The following is a 24,838-nucleotide window of genomic DNA, read 5'->3' as shown; positions in this document are numbered from 1 at the left end:
TCAGCGCTTTCCAGCACTGGCATAGCGGTGCCAGTGGGACATGTGCTGCATCCTGCAGTTAGGTGTCATTCACGGAGTCCTCCTCAAAGTAAGAAAATGTTTGTTCCCTTACCTCAGAGCTGCACTGCCCTTAAGTCAGTGCTGGAAAGCACTGACGTAAGGGGTTAGGATTGCGCCCTTAGTTGCTTGAGGTTCTGCAGCCCTGCTCTACTAGAAGGAAGTTCCCACTGTTTTCAATGCCTCTTAAGTCGTTCACAGGTTTGTCGTCTCCGACCTCTGACCATGGCAAGGAAGGGGGGCAGATACTGTTTCTGGAACTAATATGTGCGTAAATATGATCAAATATAACTTCTTAAGGGTTTCCATATAGGAATTTTGTCATGGTTGAAGTGGGCTCTGAGAAATTGCCTTTCAGAATGTGTGTGTGTGTGTGGGTGTTTTGAGTACCTTCATATAAAGCAGGTTATATATTCTTGGAAAGAAATGCTCGAATATTGCCTAGTGAGAAATCTACAGATTTAATGCAGTTTTCTGTATCCATTTGTGATTTATTGAGTTGATTCTCCAAGACTATCTACTGTGGCTTATGAGCAAATACTAAAGACTGCAAAAGTGACCCCGATATTGTGGTTTTATTTGTGGTGTTATATGAGACAGAATAATAATTTTTGCTCTCTACTTCCTAACTCTAGCAGGCCTGCTACTAACCCTGGTGCAATTTTAAGAGGATTTGACGGCATAAATATAGCAGCACAGGAGAGGTTTACTTCCCAGCCAGGCAACCTGACTGCATAATCTTGTTAGCTCTTGCAAGGGCAGGAGGAGAGGAGCGAGTTCATTTCATTGCACAACAAAGGTGCCCTTTGCAGCAGGAGCAGGGGAACTGCTTCTCCAAAGGTTCATCCCATCATTCTGTTGCAGTGATTGCATGGTGAGAATCCATGGTGGGCCTTTGGGTATTAAAGGATGGAACATGATATGAGTTCCATCCTATCCCTGTTTACCTGGGAGTAAGCCCCAAAGGGCTTCCTTCTGAGTAGTCATGCACAGGATTGGACTCTTAAAGCCACAGACTTATCCACATTTTCCTTGGAGTAAGCCCTATTGACTATAATGGGACTTACTTTGAGTAGACATGTCTAGGGTTGGACTCTTAAAGCTGCCATCTTACGCACACTTTCTTGGGAGTAAGCCCCATTGACTATAATGGGACTGATTGCTGAGTAGGCATGCATAGAATTGTTCTGTTAGAATGCCATCTTATGCATGCTTTCCTGGGAGTAAGCCCCACTGACTATAATGGGACTCCCTACTGAGTAGACATGCATGGAATTGTTCTGTTAGGATGCCATCCTACGCACACTTTCCTGGATTAAGCCCCATTGACTATAGTGGGACTCCCTTCTGAGTAGACATGCTTAGAACTGGGCTCTTGAAGCTGCCACCCTGTCCAAACTTTCCTGGAAGTAAGTCCCATTGACTGTAATGGGACTTGCTTCTGAGTAGACCTGCCTAGGCTTGGGCTGTAAATTGCACAGCTGCAAAGCAACGATGCACCAGGGCCTCCTGTATCCCCCACGTGTGCTTCGAATGGTCTCTTCCATCTCTGTGTTCCCCCCCTCCGTACAAGGGAATGGACCCGCCCTCCGTCCCGCGTTGTGATTGGTGGCGCTGCGGCGGATGCTAGCGCCGCCATTGGCCAGCGGGGCAGCCAATGGGAAGGCGGGGTGGTGCCTGTTGGCGAGAGGAGTGGAGTCCTTTCCCCCCTCCCCGTCGGGGTGCGCGCGCCGCTGCCTCCTCGTCTACGCGCGAGGGCGGTCCGCTGGCGCGCATGCGCAGTGGAAGGGGCCCAGCCGGAGAGGGGGCCGTTAAGGCGGTTGGTGACGCCCCTCCCCTCCCCTCCCCCACAGGAGAGAAGGCAGGAGGCGCTGCTGGGCGGCCATGAAGGTAGGACGGGGGGGGTGTTAAAAGGCGCTCCCTCCCAGGAGAAGGCGCAGGGTTGTGTTGTGTTGTGAGGCTTCCCTGTAGCTGTGCTGAGAACTGCTTACATGATGGTTTCATTTCCTGCTTCCGTCCTGCCCTTCTTTGTGTCCTCAGAACAGCCCTGCAAGGTAGGCCAAGCTGGGCTGGGCTGAGAGAGGGCGACTGGCCCAAGGTCACCCAGCAAGCTTCATGGCTGAGCAGGGATTCGAACCCACAGCTTCCAGGTCTAAGTCCAGCTCCCAACCAATGTCTATAATATAGGGAGATTCTGTGTGTGTGTGTGGGTGTGTGTATATATACAAACAGGTGTGTGCCACTTAACGACGGGGATACGATCTCCAATATCCGTTGTTATGCGATCAGGTTGTTGTGTGAACATTCAACCCAGTCTAGTGCCTTTGTTGTGTAAACAGACACTCTGCTGCAGGCCATGGGAGACCTGACTGCCTCATTAAGAGCATCTTTGTTGTGCTTCCGCCACCATCATATATGCAGTCCGTCATTAAGCGAACGGTTGTTAAGCAGTGTACACACACACACACAACTTTTAATACAGGTAGATCACACCTTATCCAGACTGTTTCTTATTCAGACATTTCTGTCCAAGACTTGTTTTCTGTCATGTGAACGTGAGAAGGTGTTGTGCTCATTCCCATGTACACTGAAGGTACAGGGTGTAAATCATATTCTCTGCTCTGTGGTGTGGAACTGGACAGATGTTGAAAAATGCCCAGAGGCAGCAGGCACCAGTGTGGGTAGCAGTGAAACAAGCCAGTGGAAGCATTTCTCATTAAATTCATGCAATTATTCCAAAATCCAGACAACTTCCTGCCTCAGTCAGTCTGGCTAAGGGATAATCAACCTATAAGAAGCTGGTGCTTTCCCAGATTGTGTTTAGTTTTGTTTTTACTCCTCTGTTGGGGGCCTGCTTTATTTTGTTTAATGCTTTATTGGATTCTTGTTAGCTGTCTCAAATCACCTCAGAGCAGTGGTTCTCACATATTGAGCACCAAGACCCACTTTTTAGAATGAGAATCTGTCAGGACCCACCAGAAGTGATGTCATGGCTGGAAGTGACATCATCAAGCAGGAACATTTTTAACAATCTGAGGCTGCAATCCTTCCCACGCTTACCAGGAGTAAGTCCCATTTACTATCATTGTTAAAATAACATGCATAGTAGCTTATTAAAAGTACAGGTCAGTAACATTTCCCCAAATGCAGTCACATACCGTGGTAACATCAAATCTGAAATATTAAAAATAAACTATTGAAACGAGTGAGGACCCACCTGAAATTGGCTTGTGACCCACCTAGTGGGTCCTGACCCACAGTTTGAGAAACACTGCCTTGGAGAATGAGGCAGGTTGAAAGTGGTATGTTCTCAAATTGTACATATTGTTGGATTTATGTTTGTAAATAATCCTGAGCAGAGCTACATGGACATAATGCTCACTAAACTCTATGGGAAGTGTGTACGAATACACATGCTTAGGACTGTATTGGCTGTGTGTACACCCAACCCCATCATTGTGCCATTTTCAGAGCTCTCTTCAAACCTAAGAACAGCCCCACTGGATGAGGCCATAGGCCCATCTAGTCCAGCTTTCTGTATCTCACAGCAGCCCACCAAATGCCCCAGGGAGCACACCAGATAACAAGAGACCTGCAAGGCATTCTGGGAATTGTAGTTAAGAACATAAGAACAGCCCCACTGGATGAGGCCATAGGCCCATCTAGTCCAGCTTCCTGTATCTCACAGCGGCCCACCAAATGCCCCAGGGAGCACACCAGATCACAAGAGACCTCATCCTGGTGCCCTCCCTTGCATTGGCCTTCTGACATAGCCCATTTCTAAAATCAGGAGGTTGCACGTACACATCATGGGTTGTAACCCATAATGGATTTTTCCTCCAGAAACTTATCCAATCCCCTTTTAAAGGCATCCAGGCCAGATGCCGTCACCACATCTTGTGGCAAGGAGTTCCACAGACCAACCACATGCTGAGTAAAGAAATATTTTTTTTTTGTCTGTTCTAACTCTCCCAACACTCAATTTGAGTGGATGTCCCCTGGTTCTGGTGTTATGTGAGAGTGTAAAGAGCATCTCTCTATCCACTCTGTCCATCCCCTGCATAATTTTGTATGTCTCAATCATGTCCCCCCTCAGGTGCCTCTTTTCTAGGCTGAAGAGGCCCAAACACTGTAGCCTTTCCTCATAAGGAACCTCCTCATAAGGAGGTAAAAGGAACCTCACTTTTTCCACAGAGCCCTGGTTGCTGTATCTTTCTGGAGCTCTTGTTGGTTTCCTGAAGAATATGCAGCTATCTCTGTCTCACTGTCTGTTGTGGTCTCCCCTGTGTAGAGTTTAGGGTAGTGAGTACCTCAAGGCAGGCTTCTGCCTTCTCATTTGGTAATTACCATGCACAAGGATAGCGCTATATACAGTAGGAGTGCGCGTAATGTGCAGATTTTATGCAACTGAAATGGTAATAAAAGGAAACTCATACCCTTCATCAACCCAGATTTCTTTTAACCAAAAAATTAGGACTGTCACCTGGTTAAAAAGAACTGAGCTTACAATGAAGCAAGTCCCACTCTGTTCAACTGGACTTACTTCAGGAAAGTGTATGTAGGGTTGCAGCCTTATCCAATTTTCCACTGCTGGTGCAGCTGTGCGAATGGGTATGTGCTGCATCCTGTGGTGGGGAGGCAGTCACAGAGGCCTTTTCAGGATAAGGGAGAATTTGTTCCCTTACCTTGGGGCTGCATCGTGGCTGCATCAGCACTGGAAAGTTGGATAGGATTGGGGCCCAAAATTGTGTGACAGCCCAATACCCATCTACCCAGAAGTAAGCTTCACTCAGTTCAGTGGACTCACTCCCAAGTGTGTACATAAATCTTGGTTTATTGCACCAATACATTCACGTTAAACTTGCATGTGAGGAAAGAGTGAAAAAGGGAGGAAAACGTATGCTTTTGTTTTTAAGTGCACAATTGTGTCATCCGAAGCACCCACTTGTGCGTGTGCAAGAAAGAAGGGGGAGAGTCTCTCAAAACAGGGTGTTTCACCTTTGCAGTACTGAGGATTACTTGAATTAAAAAGAAAACTTCCAAGTCTCCTGCCTGCTTTAATTGGACACCCCTTCCCCTTTGTTAATAGATCAAATTGGACACCCCTTCCCCTTTGTTAATAGATCAAATTGGACACCCCTTCCCCTTTGTTAATAGATCAAATTGGACACCCCTTCCCCTTTGTTAATAGATCAAATTGGACACCCCTTCCCCTTTGTTAATAGATCAAATTGGACACCCCTTCCCCTTTGTTAATAGATCAAAATGTTTTCAGGTAGTTTTCACTGGCTTAGTGTTTCAGCCCTGATACTTGGCTGAGGGGGAAAAGACCTCTTTATATAATGTTGTCAGTGTCTGTGGCACTGTACATAGGATGAAAAGAGAAGTCCCTGCCAGAGGGGATTGCAATCTAGATTGACACAAGGGACAAGGTGGAGGGAGGGGAGTAGAGGCAGGAGTAAAGAGGGGGCGCATATGCAACTATTCCAGTTGCATGTAGGGACTGGGGACCAAAGGTTTCACGGAGCCCGTGGCCTTTCAGGAGAGGGTTGAAGGTTGCAAGTGAGGGTACAATTTGTAAACCGTGGGGACAAAGTCCATATCAAGGTAGCATAAGGCTCGGGTATGTGTGCTGCAAGAGACTTGTGTGGCTGCTCTGCTGGACTTGAGACGGTGCCGATTTAAGTGTTCCCCTTATCTAGATTCCTTGAAGAAAACTGGGGTGAGGTGGGCTTGAGGTGCTACCCCTGGCCCTATGGGCTAAGGTTGTGCCCTCCAAAAAAAGCCTGCTTCCCCTGCTGTTTTTGGTCCCAGAGCTGTGGCAGGCAAGGGAGGTCTGTGTGGCCTTCCCTAGTCTCACCATCAATGAGCAAAGACCACTTTATTCTCTCAGGCCTTTGGGGTGTAGCTGAAGGACTCTCTTGCTGTTTGGTTTAATAATGTTTTGATTGGATTTATTTCAGAGCTGTTTAATTTTTTGCAAGCAGACTCTTGGAATCTCTTTGTTTGAATAGCGATCTAGAAATGTTAATGAATGAAACGGGTGGAGGGTGGTCTTTAGTGATAGGGGATAGTGGTTGAATCCTGCAGTTTCTCCCTGCTTGGCTGGGGTGTGGGACGGATGGAGGAGTGCTCTGGTCTGTGTTAGTGATTGAGTTGGGAACCAAATACGCCTTTGTGCGTGGTTAACCCTATATCTGGCACAGACCCAAATCCCAAGACTTTGCTGCTGCCTGACCTATAGCAAGGCAAGTTGTCTCATGGGGTCCAGCTCTGGGAAACCATCTGCTGTGTTTGTGGATCTTGACAGCTCTACTTGGTGAAGAGGCTGCAGAACAATAAGAAATGTGTCTTTCTTTTTTGCCTTTTCCTCTTTGTCTGAAACAATTCCTCTGGCAGTCTGGATGGCATCCCACATGGCCCTTGCCTCATTAAGCATGCCACCAACACCTTTTTAATTTGGCACATGTTAGGAGAAATTAAGCCAAACATTGCTGAAGAACACACCGTCCTTTGGGGAACTGGAGCTGCTGGCTTTGTGTTGCCTGTACAGACTGGCAGCAGTTCTCCAGGGTTCAGGCAGGGCCTTTGCTCAGCCCTCCTGGAGGTGCGGCCAGGGACTGAACCTGGGACCATCTGCCTGCAAAGCAGAGGCTCTGCCACTGACCCTGGCTCCTCCTCATAATGCTTCCGAACCTACCGAGTAGCTCCCACTTAAGGTGTGATCCTTACACCACCCCGGTCAGGTGAATGGTGGTGTTCCCCATAATGAAGCTCAGAAGGAGCAAGTTAACCAAGGCTAGCCGGTGAGTTTGGGGCAGAGGAGGAGTTTGAACTGGGCTAGTCTCTACTCACAGGGCAGCCTTTTTGCTACAGTGCTGCCCCATTTCGCGTCAGAATGCCTTGTTGGGGTAAATGAGCAGGGAGCTGCACACCTCGTATTCCTGAAGACAGCATTTCCCTTGTGGTGCTAGAGTGGGTCCTATTTGTTAAGCCCCACAATAATAGTCAGGTGTTGTATAGTCCGTCCAGTCACGTTGCCTGCAGTGTTATAAACAGGCTGCAGCTTCTGCCGTCATCTTGACAATCGCAAAATGCGCTTGTAACTGCCCTTCATCTAGCAGGGCAGCAAGTCCAAAAGGGGTGGCAGTGGCGAAGGAAGCAGGGCTGTATTTGGCGGAGGTGGCCCTCCCTTGTGGGTGGTGTCCACTGCCCCTCCTCTCCCTCCCCCCGTGCTCTGCCTCCAGTCTGGAAGCGCTGCTTCCTCTGAGCTGCCCTGCTGAGTCTTTCATCTCTGGCTTGCTCCGGAGAACAAGGAGCTTTACTAGGCCTCCCTGTGGGATCGCTTTGGTTCTGAAAGGTGGAAGAATTGCGTTGGCTCCCTGGGTGATGGGCAGTGTTCTCCCAGTTCTCAAGTTGCGGAGGGAGAACTAGTCACCTTCAGCTGGAGTTAACCCTAATTCTATGCTTAACGTTTTTCCTAGAATATCTGTTGCGAGGTGCTGTAGCTCTCCTTTGACACACACTTGATGTTGAAGTACAGGAGTCCAAACGTTTGCATTACCAGGAGTTATACAGGAGTCCAAACCAGGAGTTATACAGGAGTCCAAACGTGAGCAAACCATAAAGCACCCAATGAATGTAACTAATGAATAAAAATCAAGTAGCCAACTTGGTATAAACTGTGCAAGAATCATAGTATCCACTTTGCTTTGACATGATGTTCAAAGGCCGCGATGCTAGCGTTTAATCTTGTGACACTTGGATGCTTTCAGTTCCCTTCCTCTTGGCTGTAACCATGTCCCGAATGAATACGTTGCACTGTTTGGGCCCCGAAATGAGAACTTGCCCTCAAGGCTTTGATTTAAATCTCTGTTCCTGCTGTTTCAGTTCTGCAGCCTTTTGTGAGCTAGTGAGTTGGCACAGAGCTGTGTATGTGCATGCAGAACTGGAACCTTCCTGATTCTTGGGTCATGACTGGGGGAAAAAAATCCCATCCCTGGGTTCTAGCATCACATTGTGGGTGCCTGGGATTTTTCCAGCCCTGTCAAGTCACACGGCTCAGCTGATCGCAGACATGTCTCCCATCCAAACCTGGCCACGGATGTATTTCTTTGCATTTGTTTACTGCTGAGACGGGTTTCAGACTTTGGTTAGAAGAGCACAGGATCTGCAGCATAGTGTCAGGGCCTGATCCCCTGTGAGTGTTGTCTTTGTGCAGACCTGCCTTAAGCCTGTGGGGTGTTGCCACTCCTTCACAAATCCTGCTCGTTTCCGTGACAGTTGCATAGGAAGTATTTCCAGCAACGGGTGCCTTTAGTTTTGAACGCTGCCTGGGAGAGTGTGGGCTGTGTAAAGCGACAGTGGGGGCACTCGCTTCCTGTGTAAATTTCTTTTGCTTGGGAAGAACAAGAAATTGCTTGCTGGTGATTTTTTTTTTTATTGTTCAGATTTTCTTTGGGTGAAATACTGAGGCCGCCATCCTTTCCACACTTACCTGGGAGTAAGCAACTATTGACTATAATGGGACTTTCTTCTGAGTAGACAGGCATAGAATTGGGCTGTTAGTGGCATTTTAAAGCAGGACCAACATTTTGAAAGCTCTCCTCGTGTACCTTTTGCTGAGAAGAGTCTGGTGCTAATCAGCAGAATGTCAGATGTTGTATCAGAGATTATTCCAGCCCTTTAGGCATCTACAGATGACCGAAATGTGGGCTAAATGTTGAGCAGGGCTCTCTCCTGGAACCAGATGGCACCTTGGATCTCACCAGTCCTCCCAGTTTCTTTTCTAAATCTCTAGAAGAGAAACAGTGCTGGTTTTAAAATGTGCTGATTTCCGTTTACGTTCAGTGGGACATGCACATGAGTCCTTTGCAAGTGGACCTGACTGATTTGAAGGGAGAGAGGATTGGGGTAAAGGAATACAGGAGGGCCTCGGAACACGGATGACGTGTGTGGTGAAGGGAGGTGATCCAGGGCGTTGGGAAAGAAGGGCACATTGTCGTTCCTGTGCTGCCTACACTGTACAGAACAGGCTCACAGTCCACGTTGAGAGCTCTGAAAGTCTTTATTAGGCAGGCCAAGATGGTTCCAGGCAACATGTCTTTGAGACAGCTTAAAACTGGAAGGCGATGTGCATCATCAGCTGTGGCATGGAAACAGCAGCACTGCTCCTGGGCTGCAATAGGTTTACAGCCTGCGCATTGCCTTGTTTGCCTCTGTTGTTGTGCACCGTACCACTGGACCAGGTGGTCTCCCTTCCCTGAAGCCCTCATAGTGGTTCAGTCGCCAGCACTCTGGAGTTTTTTAGATTGTGAGCCCTTCTGGGACAGAGAGCCATTAGATATTTGATTTTTCTCTGTAAACCGCTTTGTGAACTTTTTGTTGAAAAGCGGTATATAAATACTGTTGTTGTTGTTGTTGTGTCATTCTGCCCAGTGCTCCGAAAATGATTGCGACAGGCTGGAACAGAGCACTGATTCTGGTACACTTTGGACACCAGTGTTTCCCCTGGCAATGAGTTTGCAGGAGGTGCTGCTGCTTGGGCAGGATCTGGACCCTTGCCCTTGAGCTAGTACATCTGCTGTGGGGGGGGCGGAGTTTTTTGCCAGTGCTCATTCAGTGGCTGTTTTTCCTCCTGCTATCTGTGATTATGACAGCAGGTTGTATCTTGCTCTTTCTGCTTTTGAAGCGGTGAATGAAGTCGCCTCAGCCCACTGCTTCCCGCAGACCCCCTCTTTTTTTGTGCTGGTGCTACAGGTACAGATAGCACTATAATGGAAAAGCGGGCTGTCTGTGTGTCTCTGGCCTGGAAAGGCCCTGAACTCTGAAGAGAGAGCGACAGGCTGACCACGTGGGCCGGTGTGCCTCTCTTTCAGGCGGGAGCGACATCCATGTGGGCTTCCTGTTGTGGGCTGCTGAATGAAGTCATGGGCACAGGAGCAGTTCGTGGCCAGCAGCCTGGCTTTGGAAGTGGGGCGAACCCATTTCGGTTTGCACCAAGTACAGACTTCACTGTCTACACTTCAGCAGCAGCAGGAGGCGCAAATATAGTCTGCAAAGCTTGTGGCCTCTCCTTCTCCGTCTTCAGAAAAAGAGTGAGTAGTGTTCAGTGCCCCTCCTTGCCCCCCCTTCTGAACATCCTAGCACTGCAACGCAACGGCACCAGGCGCCATCTCTTTCAGTTGCCTCAATCTGTTCTGCCCCTCACCCGAACTCTTCCACCACCCATTTGACCTCATAGCAGCCCCCTGAGTGCAGTTGGCCTGAGGCTTCATAGGGAGATCATGTGGGGATTTGGTCCCAGGTTGTTTCAGCCACGGGCTCTGTTCTTCCCAAACTGCCTTTCCCCATTGTGTGAAGGAGGCCTGCCAATGGTTAGCAAGCCTCAGGACTGGGTGCCACGGGGTAGGAAAGGCTGCCAGGCCCAAGGGGTCAGTACACTTGAGGGCTGGGTGCTGTGAACCCCCACCCCCGTCTTGAATACCAAGGGGTCGGACAGAGGCCTGCCTCAGCCTTTTTTGTGAATCTTAAATCCCCCATCTGTCTACCTTGGGATGCTGAATGGGCCCGCTAAAAGTATTGGAGGGGACTTAGAGTCCACAAACACCACTGGAAGGGAAGAGACGAGAAAGCTGGTGCTCTCCTAGCCTCTCTGTGTGTGTGTTCTCTGTGCCCTTTCTTAGCATGTGTGTTGCGAGTGCAAGAAGGATTTCTGCTCCCTGTGTTCCATCTTGCAAGAGAACCTCCGACGATGCGCCACCTGCCAGTTGCTGCAGGAGACGGCGTTCCAGCGGCCCCAACTCATGCGCCTGAAGGTGAAGGACCTGCGCCAGTACCTGCTTCTTCGGAACATCCCGACAGACACCTGTCGAGAAAAAGAAGACTTGGTGGACCTCGTTCTGTGCCACCACGGCCTGGTCTTCGAGGAGGACACGGACACGAGCAGCTTGTATTCCACACGCTCACAGACTTCTAGTTTTTCTACCCACCCTGTTTCTCTGGCAGGCTCTGTGTCGTCCTCCCAGGGAGAGCTGGCAAATAGGCCCGAGACCGTAGGGAACGAACTCCAGGTGCAGGTACGGTGTGCTGGCAGGGAGCTGGAGGGTGGGGGAGTGGAAGCCAGGCACTGGGCTGCATCTCTGAGGAGCAGAAGGCATCCAAGTGCTTTCCTCCCTGGCTGGCAGAGGGTAATGCCTGTACTCTTGTGCACGTAGGCACAAAGTGAGAGGCTGCTGACAAACCCGGCCGAGGAGGAGGAGGATGCAGAAGAACAGGTAAGAAGCAGGATTTGAGCAAGTGGTCCTCTTACTTTCTTGAATGCCTCTCGCCCAATCATTTAAGCCTTGCCAAATGATCTCTGGAAAAACCCCAAACTTACTGTAAGCAGCAACTGAAACGCAGTGAGGGTAGCAGAGTGCCAGGTGTTGTTCTCAGTCTCATGAATACTTGAACAGGCTTCCTTTGGGCCAGAAGCTGCTAAGAAATGGGTCCTGGTTGATGGGCAGTAGACTTGGGTGAGACAATATTCTTTTCTTATGTTTATGTTAATACTTTTTTTTTTTACAATGCATAATCGGTCTGTGGGGTTCACTGCCACAGGATGTAGGGACAGCCACAGGCTTTGAAAGCAGATTAAACAAATCCATGGAGGAAGAGGAGGCTATGATTAGCAAAACATTCAAGTTCAGAGGCAGTCTACCCCAGAACACCAGTTGCTTGAGATCAAACAGTAGTGCAGCCGCTGGGCTTTAGAGGTGGCACCTCTGAATGCCAGGCGCAAGGGAATGGCAGCAGAATGCAGGTCTCTGGTTGCCACGGTGAGATGGGCTGGGCCATTGCTGGGCCACGGTGAGATACAGGAAACTGGGCTAGGCAGACCCCTTGGCCTGACCCAGCAAGGCTCTTCGTACAGTCCAGCCCTGCTTTTGGGCTTCCCAGAGACATCTGGTTGGCCATTTGGGGGGTGGGGAGGAACAGGCTGCTGGACCTGATGACTGCTGGTGAGATCCAGCAGGGCTCCGTTTCCCATTCTGCCTGGCTCTGGTGAAATCCACAGCAAGGCTGCCTAACATCTTTTGAATGGGCTCCAGACTCAATTAGCTTATGTGTGTGTATCTTTGCCAGCTCTTGGCCCAGCCCCTTCACTGGCATATAGTGTGTTAATTGGCTTCTTACTTGTCAGTAGATGATGCTGTTTGAATTTCAGACGCCAGGGCAGTCCAGGAAGCGCGCAAGAGCCTCGCTCTCCGATATTTCAAACTTGGACGATGTGGAAGGACTAAGTGTGCGTCAGCTGAAAGAAATCCTCGCTTGTAACTTTGTCAACTACTCAGGATGCTGTGAAAAATGGGAGCTGGTGGAGAAAGTGAGCAGGCTGTACAGGGAGACAGAGGCAAACCACAAGACGCGTAAGTGAATTGACCCTCTGCTTCCTTGCTATTTGCCAGGGAAGGCAAGTTTGTGACCTTGCACAATAGACATGCCCCTGTTATCTTCACCTTAATGTCAGCAAGTGAGAATTCAATGTAGCAGCTGCTTTGAATGTACAAATCTCATTCCGTTCTCCACTCTGAACAAACTCAACCACGTTCTGTGTAGAGGTTACAAGCTGAACCAGCTTCTGCCCAGGGTTGAATCTCTCTACCATTGTCTCTGCTTCTCCTCAGCAGAAGGGGAGAAGATGCAGCTGGCTGACGAAGATGACAACCTTTGCAGGATCTGCATGGATGCTGTGATCGACTGTGTGCTCCTGGAGTGTGGGCACATGGTCACCTGCACCAAATGTGGCAAGCGTATGAGCGAGTGTCCCATTTGTCGCCAGTATGTCGTCAGAGCGGTGCACGTGTTCAAGTCATGAGCGGCGGAGACCAAAGCCAGAAGCTCCCTGGGCCAGTTCAGGCTGTGGCGGTTGAGTGAGGGGGGCTCCATGGTAGACCTGTTTCAATAATTCATAGCAACCTGAACAGAAGCTTGGCTGATGTAACAGATGCCCTGTTAAGGATAGAGCTGTGTGATCTGGGTAAAACCAGCTGTTCGGGTGAGTCAGGGCTGCTCATTGCTCTCTTCTGAAGAATACATCTGTAGCACGTGAACTAGTAGAAGGAAGGGGTCAAGGAGCAAGGCATGGCAGAACCAGACCCAGCTGTGTCCAATGGAATAGTCTGCTGCAGCCTTTTAATGGAATGGGATACTGGAGTGCTTGAATTCGAGGCCCAGCCTCCCCCCAGCTCCAGGCCAGGGTCTTGGGTGAATGTTTGTGCGCAAGTAGTGAGGCTTGTGTGCCAGTTATCTAGAACGTCATTCATTCCACATGTACGCAGCAGGCACTGCAGTTGCCTTAATCATAGTGGCTAAAAGCTATCTCATATTTGCAGGGGAGAAAACTTAATTTGTGGGATGTCTTGGTTGTGAATGTGGTAAATGCAGGTATAGTGATCCTAGGAATGCCCTCCTACTGAATACAGCCGAGAGCTGCTAAGCTTGGCTATGTTTAGGTTGTTAACATGGGGGCCTGTCTCATGAAGAGATGAATACTTGTAGGAATTAAGGCTAAGCCTATTCCTGAGCAGAAAATTTGCAAATTCTGATTTGCTTTCTTATAGAAAAGCCTGGGAGGCCCCTCTGGCTCTAACATTGCCACTGATGGGCCATGCAGAAGCTTTTAGCTTCTGGAGGGAAGAGGCTGTTTCAAGGAGCCCCAGGGCCATTCACCAAATAGTGGTTGAAAGCTTTGTTGTGCTGCTGAGGGGGAAGGATGGGCGAGTGGTATACAGGTACCTGGGCTATGTATACTGCTAAGTTGATTGTAGCTAGAGCTAGAACTTACCATTCAGCTGCTTGAAGCTGGAGCTGCAAGAAAGAGGCATTTTAAGCTAAAATGCTTTGAGAGGTTCCCCCCCCCCCCCAGAAGAATCACAACGGCCTCATCCTTGCACAGCCACTGTGGTCGTGCAGTAAGTTTGCATTCCTTTCTTGCACAATAAGCAGGCATGACGGCTTTCCCCAAGCTGTAGGCACAAGATGAATTTAAGGCTTGCAAGATTAACCCCTAGAGAGGGTTTGAAGGAGGATGGACTTTGGAGCCTGCTACTGTTCAGCCTCTAGGGGGGGTGGGGGGGTTGGAATGTCTGACTTTCATACCTTTAAAGCTGACTTATTTTTCAGAAGGGAGCAAGATCATTATGGCTCTATTTTTAGAAAGATCTTTCTAAGACAATTTGCAGAAAAGCAGCTGACCTAAGGCCTTGTTCAGGGGTACATGCATAACCAGAATGTAGCATATCCATAACATGTTGAACAATGGCTGTTGACGTAATAAACATTTGTTAACAGGCTCTGCCTTGCTTGTGTCTCTGTTCCAGCTAGGAACATGTGGTAAGCCCTTGCAGTTCATATGTGCAGCTATTAGTCTCAGCATGTGCCCTCCCCATTTGTTCCAAGGGGCAAGTATATAGACAATCAGTGAAGAAAACCACTATGAGAAAGGCAGCCCCAAGTGCCACAACTTGCCCCTTATCTTGTCCGCAAAGAACTTTGCTTTCAGAGCCAAATCCCACTGTAGCTACAGCTAGATCTGATTTATATTAGAGGTGTGTGTGTGTGGGGGGGGAAGATTGAGGTGCTTCTTCTCTACAAAGTAGCCCTTTAGTAGATAATGCAACAGTACAAACTTGAACAAAAAATGCACAGCTACAGGTGCTCCATTTTTGTACAATCTTTTATACAAATTCAATAGAGGTAAAACTGTATTGGGAAGGAAAGTCTATGGGGGAAAAACATCACTTTACAATGATGGCACTTACGGATGCTGAATTTTTTTTTTTTTTTTTTACAATCTGAAGTTAACCATGTTAAACCTTAAGAACAAGAACTCAACTCAAAAGGTAGCAAGCCTAACCAGCTTCATTTGTGGTGTATACGTGGGTTTTGTACACCATGTACGAGGGCCCAATCCTGAACTGTACAGCATACAATTATTACAGTTTGTGCACAAGGAAAGTTTCCAAACTTTCTTCAGGTAAAATGTGGTTCTTGAACTGTGTATTATACCAGCTTTTCCATGAGACACTTATAGTGGCTCCAGAATAGACAGAACAGGATAAGAGCTCCCTTTTAAAACCTGCTTTCTCAATTTAAAGCCTTAACCTGCTGTCCGTCTGTCCCCCCACTTCCACAGTTGCCAATGGGTCACTTATCTAGGAAATTGGTTAGAAGTTCTCGCCTACCTTTAAGATAAAACATGGCAGTCAGAAACCAAAGACAACACTTGCGATGCATTCAAAAAGTTTGCATAAATAAGTTTTAAAAACAATTTTGTACAAAAATAGTTCTGCATAATGTACGATGTAAAACAAAATGCTCCAAAAAGATAGAAACGCAGAGGGTGGCCCATACAGATGACACCAAAACTAAACATTGCTTTCAGATATCTTTCAAAATATTAAAAAGGAAAAATTTACATACTGCCCAGCTCTGGTACTTCTTAAATAGACAGGCCCCCAGTCTTGGTCCAGGCCTGCACACTCTTGAGCTATCTCCACTGAAAGAATCCTCTGATTCCCAGACAGCTCAACTGGACAGTTTGCTCCTGTACAATCCCATCTCCAAACCCGAAAATAGAACTCTGTTCTGTGTTCTTTTGGAGTCTCTTCTCCTCTTCCCTTCCCCTCCCCTTATTTACAAACGTGCCCTTGTAAATACTAACTCAGTTTCTGCAGTAGTTTCTCTTCCACCTGGGTAAACTGAATGCTCACAGACATCTCGGCGATGAACTGCTCACAGCCTTCCTTGGTCACCTGCTTGCAGTACCTCAGGTCGATCCGGCAGATGCTGCCACAGCGCTTGAAGTAAGAGAGGCACTGGCCTGTCACCTTATTGCAGTCTGTGGGGAGGGGGAAGACAAGACAGAAGAAGGTTGGCTTTGGGCCAGTGAAACCGCCACTGTACCAGGATGAATGTCTTCTGTGAGCCCCAAAGAACCTGGCCCTAGAGGAGGCTTCTACTGTGTCTCTGGCAGAGTAACCTGCTGGGGGTGGGGGTGTGCACCACCCAATGTGTCCCCATGAGGCTAGGTCATTGGCTCACACAATGACAGCCCATGCTGAGGCTCTCAGGTGAGGCTTGAGACATACCCAGACCACCACCTTGAACAGTAGATCAAAAATGGAGACAAAGCCTCACAAGATGAGGCTGATGGGAAAGAATCCCAAAATATGTGTTGGCATTTTGCTTTCAGGGGCAAAGAGCCCTTGCCAGGCCAGAGTCCACTAGCTGCAAAAAAGCGAAGCCTCCAGCTTCAGTTTGGAAAGCAAGGCTTAGGTTGGAGACCCATGTGACAACCACCTGGCCAAACAGCAACCCAGGTCTGGCTCTGGCCAGTGCCTGGCTAAAACTACCCAGAATTCCAGCATGGAACCAAGGCTTTCATCTCCGGCCTTTCTGCAGTGTGGGAACACTGGCGTGGCGACAGAGATGCCAGATCTTTCTTGGCTACCCTCTGGTTGCTTGATTCTGCTGCTAGAAGGGAGCTGTGGAATAGTGGGCGGTGTCAAGTAGAGCACAGAGGAGGCAGCTGTGTAAGTAATTCTAGGCATCTACAAAAGGCTGCAGGCGCAGACATCCTCCTCCCATCAGCGCCACCCCTACCTTGTAAAATGACTTCTGTCAGAGAATCCCGCGTAGTGGTTCCCACAGCTGTCAGCAGGTTGATGGACTGATCGGTCATGTGGTTGCAGTAGCTGAGGTCGAGTTTGGACAGCAGCGGCATGTGCCTGGTGATCAAGCGCAGGGAAGCGTCTGTGATATCCAGGCCAGACAGGCGCAGCTCCACAATGTTGCGCAATTTGCTCCGGTTGTCAATTTGGCCTGTGCAACGACAGGGGAGGGTGGATTTCGTGATTTAAACACTCAAGCACACAACGCCTCTAAAAATACCAAGAAGGCAGGCAAATCTGTGCAGACCCCCCCAGCGCATCGGACAGTCCTTACAGGTCAGCGCTACCCAGAATACACATTGCAGGGGACGTGTGGTGGACCCAAAGCTCCTTGCATGAAGAAAAGGTGAGCACTGAGGAGGCTGCTGGCCTTGGGAGCTTCTCATAGGTGGAAGGGGTGCAAATAACTCCAAACTAGAAGTACCTCACATAGTGAGAGGTTCATTTCCCGGGTTTCAAGGCCCCATTCATCAAGTCTAGGATTTAACACAACACTCTGTAGCGCATTGTCAAGGGACTAAAAACAGAGCGCTCTGATGAGTACAGGACCGCCCCTTTATTTGTGGAGGTTCCATTCTGGAAACCCCAGCTATGGGCAAACACCTGTCCCTGCGGTCTGGGCCCTCTGGGGGTGAGGGAAGCCTGGCTCCCCTTCCCTCCTGAGGGGGTCTTTGAGGTCAGCAGAGACCACGTCCATCCGTCTATGGCCTCTGCTGCACTCAGACTGAGCTTGGAGGTTGAAAAAAAAAAAAGCAACTTCCAATTTCTCCGTGAAACCGGAAGTGTCGTTTTTAATGCCTTAGTTATAAGGCATTGGGAGGCCTGGGGAAGCCTTGGCCAGCTCTCAGGCAAAGCCAGAGGGGGAGAAAACTGGCCAGCTGCTGAGAGGCTCAGCACTCTCTCTCACATCTTCATTTGGCTGGCCCTTCTCTACAGGATAAACGCTTTTTAAAAAATATGGGTACTAAAAGCAGTAGTTAAAAAAGAACTTCTGAAGGAGGCCCTGAATTCTACAGCTCAGGGGTTCTCCCCCTTTTTAGAATGACAAATCTGTTGGGACCCACCAGAAGTGATGTCATTAACCTGGAAGTGATGTCATTGCTGGAAGTGAAATCATCAAGCAGGAAAATTTAACACCTCCCACAAGACAAAATCAAATAAAGTAAGTAAATTAAAAGTTTACAAGTATACATTTAAAAATTTATTTAAAATAAAGTATCTTCCTAACCCGCCCAAGCAGCTGCTTACCCAGGATTAAGCCTCACTGACTATCATTGTTAAAAGCATCTACATAGTAGCCTGTTCGAAGTGCAGATCTGTCACATTTCCCCAAATGCAGCTGCATACCACTATAGCATCAAGTCTAATACCTTAATAGTGTATATTAAAATACTTTTATTTTTTCACATTTTTATACCGCCCTTCCTCCAAAGGGTTCAGGGCGGTTTACACAGCTGCGTCTCCCCTCTTTCTTGTCCTCACAACAACCCTGTGAGGTAGGTGAGGCTGAGAGAAAGTGACTGGCCCAAGGTCACCCAGGAAGTTTTGTGGCTGAGGGGGGATTTGAACCTGGATCATCCAGGTCTAAGTCCACCTCCCAAACCACTACACCACCCTGGCTCTCATACGCATTTTATAAAATAAAATAAAAATACACATTTTAATGAATGGGGACCCACCTGAAATTAGCTCGCAACCCATCTAGTGGGTCCCAGCCCACCAGTGGAGGAACACTGCTGCAGCTTATAGCACGTTCTTTGCCGGTGTGTGGAACACACAGTTCTGAGCACCAGGCAGCTTTTTGCATCCAGAAAGTAACCCCAGGCTGAGATGACATACCTGGTCTGTTGTCAGTCGGCGGAGATAAAAGGTCTCTCATTTGTGCATCTTTTAAGCCTTCCACCCACTGGACATCCAGCATTCGGAGGAGTGGACAACTGGAACTGCAGAGTGCGGACACTGCGATCCACGAGCATCCGGATAAGAGCAGGTCCCGGAGGCCTGGGAAGGCAGAAGAAGCAGGCCTGAGGCATGTTGGGCAGAAAGGGCTTAAAAGCAGCTTCTGGGTATAACCATCGGTCTGAAGTAGGAGATGCTCCTGTCTTAAGACTATTGAAAGGCTCCTTTCTGGTGCGATTTTAAAGAGTGCTGTAGGAAAGACAAAGAACCACCACCCACCACGTGGATTTACCCATCCATTAAGGGAGGCTCTCTTGCACATTCCTCCACCTTCTGAGGCTAGGCTGCCTACCTGTGAGACAGTCTTCAGCGCGGTGACCCCCACTCTATGGCACTCCCTGCCACTTGACACGTGCTAGTCATTCACTGGGGATTGAAGACGTGGCTTTTTCAGCAGACACTTTTTGGCTCCTCTTTAAGCATCACCTTCCTTCTCCAGCTAGAAGCTGGGCGGGTGGGCATAGGGGGAGGGCAAACTAACAGTTCAAAGCACGTCACAGATAAAGAGAGTGGTGGCTGAGCTTCTGGGATGAAGGAGTGCAAGCAAGGTTAAAGGTGCGTCCTTATTCCAGAGGGCTTCCACTGTATTCTGGACTGCGGTTACACACTGTCTCCCTGTGCTGACATTTCCTGTTCCAGAATACACCCATCTATGTCTGAGAGCAGGTACCACGCACGTTGCCAGTTATTTGGGCTGGGAAGAAATTCTGAGTTTGACAATCAAATTGTAGGCAATACTTGGAAGAAAGGAGGGTCGCGGCTGCCAAATGCCACAGACTAGTAGTTGATTATGCAACAATTGCTAGCGCAGACAGATCTTATCTGGACCACAAGACCTGCTGTTCTAGTCGGGGCAGGACTGAGTGCCAGGCCAGCGGCTCTTCAGCTCCAATCCAGGCATGCCACAACACACCCCTAGCTGACTGTGGCACCCCACGCAGCACACTTACTGTCCAAGAGCTTAGGCAAGGCTTGTGGCTAAACGCCCAATTGACTCCCCTCCCCGTTACATCAACGGCAGGTTTCTGGCTCTCAGGCTGGGGGAAGCCAGATGCTTAGCCTCCGCGCAAAGAGATGGGGCTGTGTCAATTTTGGCTCAGGCCCCTTTTGCTCTGTGGATGACCCTCCAAACTTCTTCCTCTCCCATTCCACTGTGTTTCCCCTGGCACACTGCCCTCACCTACGTACCTGGGAGCCTGTTGATAAGCCAGCTCAGCTGCTTTTTGGATATGTTTGTCCAGCTCAGGTCAAGCGTCACCGGCTGCCTCCGAATAATACCGCTCAGCATGAGAGGAGTGATGGATTTACAATGGTTTAGGTCTATTTTGGTCCAGAGTCTTTTATCACAGCACCTACAGAGAGCAGGCAGAAGGTGTCAGAGGAAACCTGAATGATTAATGAAGGGGGGGGAAGAGTCTACATCATTTAAAAGTATCACAGTCATAGGGGCTAGAAACCTAGAATGAAAAAAATCCCAAGTTTCAGATTGAGAAGAGAGTGGGATGGTGAACTGTGTATACAAGGTGCAGACATCGCTGCCCAAACTGCCTAGGACCTCTTCGCGTGAACGCAACCTGTGCCTTCTCCAAGGATATCCAGTGCGCTTCTGTGGCTGAGCTCCTGAGGCCTTAGGAGTGGACCTCAACAAGTGGGAAACCCTGGCCTTTGAGCGGCCTGCTTGGAGGCAGGCTGTGCAGCATGGCCTTTCCCAGTCTGAAGAGACACTTGGCCAACAGTCTGAGGCTAAGAGGCAAAGAAGGAAGGCCCACAGCCAGGGAGACAGACCAGGGACAGACTGCACTTGCTCCTGGTGTGGAAGGGATTGTCACTCCCAAATCGGCCTTTTCAGCCACGCTAGACGCTGTTCCAGAACCACCTTTCAGAGCGCGATACCAGAGTCTTTCGAGACAGAAGGTTGCCAACATGAGGTCTGTGGCTGAGAAGCAGCTCAGGCCCAAGCACTCTAGAAACTGAATGATGTTGGATTTCATGAAATAAAGCATGGCTAAATAGAGCAGTGGCCAAGAGCGTCTTCTGCATACCTCACTTCTGCTATTCCTCCACTGGGGATCCCAGGAAAGCCACTCCAAGCCTCAAGTCTTCCCCATCTGCATTATGGGGATAATACTTATTTACCTTACAGGATTGTATCCAGATAATACACGGGAAGAGCTTTGTATAAGGGCTGATTGCACACTGGTACTGATGCCACAGCACGCTCTCTCACACTCCTGCGTACATCAGAAGTGAAAGTATATCCCTGGCATTTTTTTCAGTGGAGCCATGAGGTCTAGAAACTTTTTTGTTACTTTAAACAAAAGCCACATTTCCAGGATCCCGCAAGCACCACTGAACTCTTTCGACAGAGTTGTATTTTACTTGCCCCTCATCACGCCAGTCCCAAGGATGACCAGCTCTCCCCCCAAGCCCTTACCATCTGTTCCAGGTCCTGCAGACCCTCATACAGACGCACAGTTCGCTGTGGCTGAGCTGCCGGAAGACGGCCATCCAAACTTCCCTTTGCATCACGTGGGCGGCCCCGTCATCCAAGGGGAGAGAGTCCGGAGGGGGGCTGATGGGGGGCGGTCGGACGACGTGGCGCTCCATCTTGGGCGGGGAGAGGGACGGCGGGGGTCGTGCGATTGCCCGGGGGGCGCTGCTGCTGCTGCTGCTGCGGAGGCTGGTCAAAAGCTGGTGCCGGAGCTCTCGGGGGGTCCCGTTCAAGCCCTTGCCGAAGCGGTGGGGCCGCTCAGTTCCCAGGTCCCTCTTGGGTTCCTCGTTTTCGCTCTCGGGTTCCGACTTAATCGGTTGGTGGTTCTCGTTAGCCAGACTGTTCTCCGTTTTCTGGATCTCTTGGTTGAGCTCCTTGCTCAGCTCCTTGCTCAGCTCCTTGTTCGGCAGACGCGGTTTCCGCCGGATCTTGAACTTCTTCTTGTCGCGAGCCTCGGCGCCCTCCGAGCTGGGCCCCGCTGTGGGGGAACTGCAGCGGGACTGGTCGCTTTCCTTGCTCTTCAGAGGCTCCTCGGGGAGGTTGTCTTCGGGCTCCTGCTTGAAACGGCGCAGGGGCTTGACGATGGCACTTCGGTCGTCTGTGCCCTTCCACGATCGCCTCTGGAAAGGAAAAGCGCGAGGACTCAGCGCAAAGGCAAGAACAAAGGGGAGGGGAAGAAATGGAACCACAGTCTAGAGCTGGTTGTAATCATCGTTTCCCCTCTACAGGGAATCCTGGCCCTTGTAGTTCTGCCCGGAGCGCTGGGCTTCTCTTCCCAGGTGATTCCCAGCACTCTGCCAAACTACAATGCCCAGGCTTCCTTGCAGACAGCCATGACAGTTAAGCAACAAACACAACTAATTGTCAGCTCATAGAGATTGAGGAACAAAAAGCATTCAATTTACACCACTGGAAAAGCAGGCGTGAACTGATGTGGAACCAGTCTACTCAACTGCATCAGCCCAGCAGGCCACCAGTCCAGCAACTCGTTCACACACAGCTCCACACTTCCAGGAAGTCCTCAGGCAGGAGCCAGAGACCCTCCAACCTAGAGACAGGCTGCCCTCTACACCCAGAGGGTCCTGTAAGCTATCCTGGCCAAGAGTAATCATCTCAGCATGAGCCAAACACTGCATTTCAGGAGTGTGGGTGGGACACAAACCAGGTGGGATGTGTTCCCCCACAGATTTGTCCCCTGCTTCTTCCAGCAGGATTAGGGAGTAGCAACTAACTGGAAAGGGGGGGACGAAATGGACACAAATTAAGATGCCAATGACATACCTTCTTCCTGAACAATTTCTCTTCTTTGCCCAGTTTGAGCTGTGGTCAGACAGAGAAGAGGAAGAGAGAGGGGGGAAAAGGTTTTACTCACTGTACAGACACCCTCCCCCCCCCCGGGATTTTTTAAAATTAATATTATTTGCTATTAACATTTCTATGAAAAGGGGCTGCAAGTCAGCACACTGTTTGGCTGATTGATGCTTTCAAGGCCAATAGGAAAGAGATTGGCCAAGAGATTGGCCAAGGCAGGGACTTGGGCAAAGAGGACAGCCATTGTCCTCTGAAGATGGCCTTCCGGGGGGGGGGAAGTCTTGCTGCACCCAGCTTGTGCGCATTTGCTCAGTCCTGGTGACTTTGCAAACCCTGGGAGGTGTGCACATTCATGCACGCTCACTTGGCTGGACTGTGAAACAGCTACTGGCAGAGGGAAGAGAGAACTGACTTCAGAAAGCACCATCTAGTGGCCAAGATATAAAAGTGGGACTGACTCCAAAGGGGGTGATCTTCCCAGGGGAAAAGGAGGACCTGGTCTGGGGTCACTGTGGGCCTCCCCAGATTCAGAAAGTGAACCCAAAACTAAAACAAACACTGTCAGAGTCTTTTGGCAGCAGCTAACAGCACAAGCCTATGCACGTCTACGCAGAAGTAAACCCTAGCGAGTCCAATGAAACTTACTGCCAGGAAACTGTTACAGGATTGCAGCGGGAGGAACTGATCGTGAACACCCGCGGTTCAAACTCTGCCTTGGCCCTTTGCCGTGACCCACTGGGTGGTCTTGGGCAAGACGTGTTTCCCAGCCTCAAACGCTCCCCACTACCACCATTATCATGGAGATGATCACACTGAACCAACCTTACAGGCCAATCATAAGGGTCACAAGATCAGACTTCTCAAAAAAGCTTTATAAAACGCCGAGTACTGCCACTGCATCACGGCTCATTCACTTGTCATGTGGAGCTGGCAATCTCCAGGGAGTGGCATACCCTGCTCTCTGCTGGGGGGACCATGCCAGGCCACAGTATCCTGCCTGGAGGTAGGTGTTCAGACCCCATTAATTTCAAGCGCAGGCTCATCCATTACGGGGTACAAGCCATGATGTGTATGTGCAACCTCCTGATTTTAGAAATGGGCTATGTCAGAAGGCCAGATGGAAGGGAGGGCACCAGGATGCAGGTCTCTTGTTGTCTGGTGTGCTCCCTGGGGCATTTGGTGGGCCGCTGTGAGATACAGGAAGCTGGACTAGATGGGCCTATGGCCTGCTCCAGCGGGGCTGTTCTTATGTTCTTAACTACAATTCCCAGGAAGCCTTGCAGGTCTTCTTGTTATCTGGTGTGCTCCCTGGGGCATTTGGTGGGCCGCTGTGAGATACAGGAAGCTGGACTAGATGGGCCTATGGCCTGCTCCAGCGGGGCTGTTCTTATGTTCTTAACTACAATTCCCAGGAAGCCTTGCAGGTCTCTTGTTGTCTGGTGTGCTCCCTGGGCATTTGGTGGGCCGCTGTGAGATACAGGAAGCTGGACTAGATGGGCCTATGGCCTGATCCAGTGGGGCTGTTCTTATGTTCTTATCACCTGTGCCACAGAAGCAATGCCCCAGCCAGCCAGGCAAACTTAGCTGATCAAAAGAGGACTGGTTTGTCAGATATATTTTGCAGGCCCTTTGCGGGAGAGGCACCAGCTCCCTTCAAAAACTAGTTTTTTACGCCACTCTTTCTCCAAGAAGTCCAGGCTGGTGTAAAGTAAGGGATAGACGGGCTGCAGGTTTGCACAATCTATGTGGACTTTCCTTACTGGGCCCACCAACGAAACTAAAACTGGCCAGCAGAACTGCACAAAGACGACCAACTCAGACTCCCATTTCGCAGGGAAGGGACGCAGGCAGCAATAAAACCGTGGCAGAAGATAAATGCTCTTATTTACAATTGTACTTGCCATTCTTAAGCACTGGGAGTATGAAACATTAGCTGAGCAACTGGAAATCACCCAGGGTCATCTACCTGCAGGTCCTCATCTAGCTTCTGCCCACCCTTGGGGTGTACATGTTCCCCTCCACCCATTTTATTCCCACAAGTCCCTTGTGAGGTCGGTTGAGGAACAGACTGGTCCAGTCTGGGTCAATGAGCTTCCCAGCCATTTGGGGACTTGCGCCCAGCCCTCTGGGTCGCAAGCCTGATACTCTCATCACTACAGCACACAAGCTGTTTAGCCTCACAGCAGGGCCTTACCCGTTTTCTCATGGCGGGTTCCTGGGGCTTCTCAAATTTTCTCTTCCGCCGCAGGTGCACCTCTTCCGACTTCCTCCTCAAGAGAGGATCAAGGGGGGGCTTTTTGGGATG

General features: G+C 49.6%; 2 protein-coding genes across 8 annotated transcripts in view; one reads left to right on the top strand and one right to left on the bottom strand.

Moving 5' to 3' along the window:
* The first annotated feature begins 1,818 nt into the window (after positions 1-1,818).
* Positions 1,819-14,393, top strand: RNF34 (ring finger protein 34). Of its 2 annotated transcripts, none has more exons than XM_066609692.1 (6): positions 1,819-1,947; positions 9,936-10,154; positions 10,743-11,135; positions 11,274-11,333; positions 12,266-12,467; positions 12,729-14,393. In XM_066609692.1, the coding sequence occupies exons 1-6, from the start codon at positions 1,942-1,944 to the stop codon at positions 12,914-12,916; spliced, it is 1,068 nt and encodes a 355-aa protein (XP_066465789.1). In that variant the 5' UTR covers positions 1,819-1,941; the 3' UTR covers positions 12,917-14,393. The 2 variants fall into 2 exon arrangements, with proteins under 2 accessions (XP_066465789.1, XP_066465787.1); XM_066609690.1 differs by having other exon boundaries at positions 12,726-14,393.
* Positions 14,394-14,758: 365 nt separating this feature from the next.
* Positions 14,759-24,838, bottom strand: part of KDM2B (lysine demethylase 2B) — a 69,020-nt gene continuing 58,940 nt past the window's right edge. For 5 of the 6 annotated variants that reach the window (XM_066609640.1, XM_066609634.1, XM_066609637.1 and 2 more), the window contains 7 exons: positions 24,728-24,838; positions 22,504-22,542; positions 21,166-21,842; positions 19,920-20,083; positions 18,612-18,773; positions 16,705-16,923; positions 14,759-15,940 (listed from right to left, as the gene is read on the bottom strand). The exon at positions 24,728-24,838 is cut by the window's right edge. In XM_066609640.1, the coding sequence (XP_066465737.1) occupies positions 15,759-15,940; positions 16,705-16,923; positions 18,612-18,773; positions 19,920-20,083; positions 21,166-21,842; positions 22,504-22,542; positions 24,728-24,838 (1,554 nt within the window). In that variant the 3' untranslated portion in view covers positions 14,759-15,758. The remainder of the gene's footprint in view (positions 15,941-16,704; positions 16,924-18,611; positions 18,774-19,919; positions 20,084-21,165; positions 21,843-22,503; positions 22,543-24,727) is intronic. The other variant, XM_066609635.1, reaches the window with a different exon arrangement.

This window comes from Tiliqua scincoides, chromosome 14 (genome assembly GCF_035046505.1).
Source record: "Tiliqua scincoides isolate rTilSci1 chromosome 14, rTilSci1.hap2, whole genome shotgun sequence".
In the NCBI taxonomy this organism is placed as follows: domain Eukaryota; kingdom Metazoa; phylum Chordata; class Lepidosauria; order Squamata; family Scincidae; genus Tiliqua; species Tiliqua scincoides.
This window is presented reverse-complemented; position numbering and strand designations above follow the sequence as displayed.